The 5,951-nt window shown below is 60.9% G+C and overlaps 1 protein-coding gene across 1 annotated transcript; it reads right to left on the bottom strand.

The window, feature by feature from the left end:
* Positions 1–399: 399 nt before the first annotated feature.
* GLIS2 (GLIS family zinc finger 2) lies at positions 400–5,351 on the bottom strand. Its single transcript, XM_008071125.2, has 6 exons — positions 5,119–5,351; positions 4,150–4,322; positions 3,399–3,575; positions 3,184–3,317; positions 2,983–3,101; positions 400–1,483 (listed from the first exon to the last, which is right to left on the bottom strand). The coding sequence occupies exons 1-6, from the start codon at positions 5,288–5,290 to the stop codon at positions 684–686; spliced, it is 1,575 nt and encodes a 524-aa protein (XP_008069316.1). The 5' UTR covers positions 5,291–5,351; the 3' UTR covers positions 400–683.
* Positions 5,352–5,951: the final 600 nt, after the last annotated feature.

The raw sequence follows: 5,951 nt of genomic DNA, 5'->3' as shown, positions 1-5,951 counted from the left end.
AAGGAGGGACTGGCAGAGCGGGCCTCGAGCAAACAGGAGGCACCTTGTCATGGGAGCTGGAGGGCAATGGTGGCCTCTTCCTGGGGCTTTGTGAGGGCCTGCGTCTGTCTTGCTTTCCCTCTGGAGTGCAGGCTAGAGGGAAAGGGGTCCAAGGAGTCCCCAGGGTGGGGGCTGGGTGAGCCTAGGAGAGGGTGGGACCTATGGTCCCTGCGGGTTCCTCGCAGCTCAGGAAGGAGCCTGGTGCCAGCAGGGAGGTGTGCCCTGCCTGCCCCCCACTGCTGAGGCCTGGGTAGCAGTCTGTGCCATCCGGGAGGTGGGCAGATGGAGGAGCAAGGGGGACCTGCCCAGTGCCAGATGAGGGAGGCACCAGGGAGGGAGGACAAGGTAGGGCAGGTCCTCAAGCTGTGGGCCAGGTGGGCCAGAGGACCACGAGGCCTCAGCACCCAAGAGCGCAGCTCTCCCTGGATGCAAGTCCAGGCCCGCACCCGAGAGCTGGAAAGCCAGATGTGACCTTCTAGCACCATCCTTGCTGCCCAGCTGTCTGGGGCTGGGGCTGCCGGGGGAGTGCAGCTGGCCAGGCCCTGGAGCAGTGGGACATTATTGCTATTTCGCAGAAGAGTTTCCGTTCGTCACGCAGCCCCCGGAGCTACTGGCTGGGTTGTCATTGCTGTCGCCAGGCGGGCTCAGTTCACCACAGCTGGTTTGAGCAGCACAGAGCCTGGCGGGATGACCACCCAGCCAGGGGTCAGAGCCTCTGGACTGCTGGCCGCAGAGTTGACACCTGTGGACAGGTCTAGCACAGTGCCTGGCAGCAGGGAGAGTCCATCGGGGCTTGGCCGGGTGCAGCTGCTCTCCGTCCTTTCGAGAGGTGTCTTGCGGCCCTCCATGCCCAGGGCCCTGGTGGGTACTGAGCCACGCCCCTTCTCCCCCTCGGCCTTGCCGCCAGCGGAGCCAGCGAGGAGGGAGACCACAGGCAGGCCCAGGCCGCCAGCCCCAAAGGGCGAGGGCAGCAGCGGGTTCTTGGCCAGGTTGAGAGGCAGGACGGGGCCTGGCAGCCCCGGGCCTATGCCGCCCCCGCCCCCACTGCCCCCGCCATTGCCACAGGCCAGAGCACTGAGGTCGAGGGGGCCAGGGGCCAGGGGCAGGGGCAGGCCGGGCAGGCTGGGGCCCCCGAAGAGGGCGGCGGGGTTGGGGATGATGATCTGGGCCCCGCTGACATAGGGGCTGCCGTCGGGGGTGGGCAGTGGCGGCTTGGGGGGCGGGCGCAGCTGCAGGAGCTCCTGCTGCTCGTGGGACACGAAGTGGCCGTGGGCCTTGATGTGCTTGCGCAGGGAGCTGGGGTCCGTGTAGCGCTTGTGGCAGCCGGGCATCTTGCAGTAGTAGGGCTTGTCCACGTAGTGGGTGCGAGTATGCTTGAAGCGGTCACTGGAGTTGGAGTAGCGCTTGTTGCAGCCCTCGTAGGGGCAGATATAGGGCTTCTCACCTATAGGGGGCACGTGCTGCTATGAGGGCCCTCTCCCCTCCTGGGGTCCCCACCCACACACTCGACATCCTCCAGGCCAAGTACCCCCTGAGAGCACTCTCTCCTGATACTGCAGGGAGGCATCCCAGCACCTGGCACGAGGCCTGACATCAGGTGGGGGGCAGCAGGGCACAGTGGCTGAGAGCCCAGCCTGGTGGACTCCAGCTGTGCCTGGCCTGGCTAGGTGCCCTCTGTTCCCTTCAGCAGCAGAACGTGACCTTGGCAATCAGAGCCTTCTGTAGGTACCAGAGTGGGCCTGGCTACTGGGTGTGCTGCCTGGGTGCCAGCTGCCCTCAAGCTGGCCCTCACGCAACACAACAGCTCAGGATTCGCCAGCATCTGCTGCTGCACCAGCCAGAAGAGGAGCCTCTGACCTGCGGCCTTCCATGGGCTGAGCGGGTGGAACACACCAGAACACAAGGCACATGCCAGGTTTCAGTGACACGTTGGATTCCAGTGTCTCATTGATTTCTCTTGAATATATACATATTTTTTTTCTTAGAGTCTCACTTTGTCGCCTAGGTTGGAGAGCAGTGGCATGCTCACAGCCACCTACTGAGCCTCGACCTACTGGGCCTAAGACCTACTGGGCTCCGGCGATCCTTCCACCTCAGCCTTCCAAGTAGCTGGAACTACAGGCACGTGCTACCACGCTCGGCTAATTTTTTGGTTTATTGTAGAGAGAAAGCCTCGAACCCATGGGCTTAGGCAGTCCTCTCACCCTGCCCTCCCAAAGTGCTGGAATTATAGGCATGAGCCACTGTTCCTGGCCTCCCTTAAATATTGAAATAACATTTTTGACATGGTTGGTTCTACGAACTGTATTATAACAATGAACATCACCTGTTTACTTTTGCACTTCCTTATGCAATGATTAGGATTTTTTTTTTGAGTTGGAGTCTCACTCCATCACCCAGACTAGAATGCAGTGGCTGCTCCCGGCCACCGCAGCCTCGACCTGCTGGGCTCCGGCGATCCTTCTGCCTTAGCCTTCTGAGTAGCCGGAATTACAGGTGCGCGCTACCACGCCCAGCTGATTTTTGATTTACTGTAGAGATGAGGGCTCGCCAAGCTGCCCAGGCGGGTCTCGAACCCACAGGCTCAGGCAATCCACTCACCTCAGCCTCCCAAGGCGCGGGATTACAGGCTGAGCCACTGAGCCCGGCTTGATTAGGATATTTAAATGTGGCCTGTGCTGTGGGGTGGGATTCAGTGGGGAGGGAAGCTGACCCAGCCCCTGCAGCCACGGAGGTGGTGGCATTAGACGACAGATGGGACCCAGGAAGTCATGTTCACACTCCAGAAGCATGTGCTGGGGCTGACCACAGAAGCGGATTTCCCCCAGCAGGTGGCACTGGAAAGGGCCACTGGAGGCCAGACCTTCCTTGGAGTCCTGTCCCCTGTGCCGAGGCTGAGTGCCTCCCACCGTGAGTCCCTCCCGCTGTGAACACCCGCCTCACCTGTGTGCGACCGGTTGTGTATCTTCAGGTTCTCCAGACGGGAGAAGCTCTTGCTGCAGGTGGGGCAGCGGTGCGGCTTCTCGTTGGTGTGCGTACGGATGTGGATGAGCATCTTGTACCTGCTCCAGGGAGGGGGAGGAGGCGGCTCAGCTTGCCGGAAACCCTAGCTCTTCCCTCCTCTCCTCTCCCCCCTCTCCTCACCTGGCATTGAAGCCTCGGCCGTGGCGGGCGCAGCCCTCCCAGTGGCAGCAGTATCCTGCGTCCTTCTCAGGCTTGACGTGGTAGTCGTTGACGTGGTCTACCAGGTCTTGCAGGAGCTCGAAGAGCTGGTTACACTGCAGGGCCGGGGAGGGTTCTGAGCCCATGTGGGTTGGCCCGCCCCAGAGCCCACACCACGCTTCCTGGCGCCCACTCACCTTGGCCCAGCGACACACCAGCTGCTTGGGCAGGGGCAGCTCTGGCGAGAGGCACTTGTCCTTGGGGGGCGTGAGGAAAGAGGAGGCAGGCAGGTGCAGGGCGCCCCCGGAGCCCAGGGGCAGGAAGAACTGGAAGGAGCTGGGGACACCATCCAAGTAGCGCAGGGGCTGGAAGTCCTGGGGTCAAGGGGAGAGCAGGTCAGCGCCACACTGGGCTGGCATCCCCGGGCCCCCTCTGGCCGCCTCTGTGGTGGGTTAAATGGTGTTCCCCGAAGAGACACATGTTTGAGTCCTAATCCCCGTACCTATGCGTGTGACCTCATTTGGAAATAAGGTCTCTGTTCATGTCATCAAGTTAAGATGAGGTCATATTGGATCGGGGTGGGTCCTAGATCCAGTGACTGGTGTCTTTGTAAGAGAAGGAAGAGGGAGTGCTGGACACAGAGACACATGCCAAGGGACAGAGGCTGGGTGAAGACGGAGACAGAGAATGGAGCGGTGCAGCTACCAGACTAGGAGTGCCAAGGACTGCCAGAAGCCGCCAGAAGCTAGGAGGGGGGCAAGGCAGGCTTCTTCCATAGGGCCTCTGAGGTAGCCTGGCCCTGCCGATACCAAGATTTCAGACTTTAGCTTCCAGGACTGTGAGAGAGAACACACTTCTCTTGTTTCAACCACTCGGTTTGTAGTGCTTTGTCACGGCAGCCCCAGGAAACCCACCCGCCTTTTCTCTGGAGCCCTCACCCCTCCTTACCGGGGCAGCAGGTACGGGAGGCAGGTCCCCGTTGCCTTGGCGCTCAGGGGACAGCGAGCTGCTGCCATTGGGGGAGTCCAGCCCCGATGGTGGTGACAAGCTGAGGTCCACCAGAGGGGCTGCTGAAAAGCGTCCCTCCACCTTCTCAGGGAACTTGGGATTCAGCAGGAAGCCTAAGGGAGAGGCACGGGTCAAGGAGTACTGGCGTCAGAATTCCAGGCAGGCCAGGGCTTCCCACCTCTGAACTCCCATGGTGACCCTGGGAGCAGACACCAGCCACACCCCCTTGACCATTCTGGGGTCTCTGGAGCAGCCTATACAGCTGACAGAAGCGGTTATATTGCCCATCTTGTTTGACCTTTACCACTGTGAGAGCTCGGCACTGTGGGAATGGTCTGGCATATAGGATGAATAACAGAATAAGACTCAAACCCAGGGCCCCTGGGTTCCTGTCATACGAGCAGGTAGAGATCTTTCTAACTTTTCCCAGGCCCCCTCCCTGCCTCAATGCTCCCTTCTGTAAAATGGGAGATTTGGACTGGGCTGCTTCCAGAGTGCAGACATGTAGATCTGGTTTTCTGGGTCCTCTTGGAAGCAGAGCAGAAGGGGTGAACGCCATGCTGGGCCTGAGCACAGAGCAGCCCACGAAGCACTTGCTGGGCTCAATCTGCTGCCTGGTCGACCAACCACACCACCTCACAGCCTGGGGGAGAGGTCACGGGACCTCTGCTCTTCTCTCTGGCTCTCTGCTGCCCTGCCAGCAGCTCCCAGTCCCTCTGGGCCTTGGTTTGCATCCACAGGAAGCAGGCAGGTCACAGCTCCCACCTCCCTCCAGACACTGCTGGGACGAGCTGACAAGCACGTGGGTAGCTCTGGGAACTGAAAGCTGCGAGGGCCCATGGCCTCAGCCCTTCTCTCTGTTGCCACCACTGTATGGGACTGAGTTCCCAGCCCTGCCCAGGGTAGTACCTGAGGGCGGGGAGCCTGGGGAGCCAGGCGTGGGGCTATCGTCCACCAGGCCCAGCTCCCTGTGCAAAGCCCTGGGCCGGACCACGCCTAATGTCCTCTCCCGCTTCTCTCTTGCCGCCCGGAGCTTGGTGATGCTGAGCTTCAGGTCAAGCGGCTCGTCCAAGGAGTGCATGGTGACGGGGCTGGGGCTGGAGGTGGCAGCAGGCAGTGGGGGCTTCCGGCTGTCTTCAGGCAAGAACTGGGGAAGGAAAGGAGCTGTGCTGTGGCTCTGTGGCCCCAGGCTCCTCCTTGGGCAGCCCCCATTAAAGCCCATGGGGCGGGCGGGGGTGTGCGAGCCTGTTTCCTGGGTAGGGAGATCCTCGGGGCAGCATGGTCAGCTGGTACTACGAAATGAGAGCCAACTGCCTGTTCAGAGGCTTCGTGTCCACTTCCCACAAGTCTCGTGGGGAAGGCAAAGCTCACCATCGCCCTTTTGCCATAAAACTGAGTTTTAGAGGCACGGCCTCAGCTCAGAGCCAGGAAGTGGCAGAGCCACCAGACTCAAGACCTGAGACCTGGGCACTGGCTAGTGGCGTCCCAGCAGTCTTTTCTGATAGAGTGAGAGGCCACGCCCAGGATGGATACTTGGTTCAGGCCCAAAGACCCAGAACCAGGCTGGGGAACAAGCGTCTCGTAGGATGGCTGTCAGTATTCCTCACACCCGGGCCCTCATCTGTTCCCGGCAGGCAGCTATTGTCACCTCCAAAGAAACAAGGCTGAGAGCTTGTCCCAGACGAGGGGGAGGAATTGGAGCACAGGCAGGGCCCAACCTCCCTTCCAAGGAGGCCAGGAAA

This window comes from Carlito syrichta, unplaced genomic scaffold (assembly GCF_000164805.1).
Source record: "Carlito syrichta isolate Samal-C Ts95f unplaced genomic scaffold, Tarsius_syrichta-2.0.1 Scaffold314117, whole genome shotgun sequence".
Lineage (NCBI taxonomy): Eukaryota > Metazoa > Chordata > Mammalia > Primates > Tarsiidae > Carlito > Carlito syrichta.
This window is presented reverse-complemented; position numbering and strand designations above follow the sequence as displayed.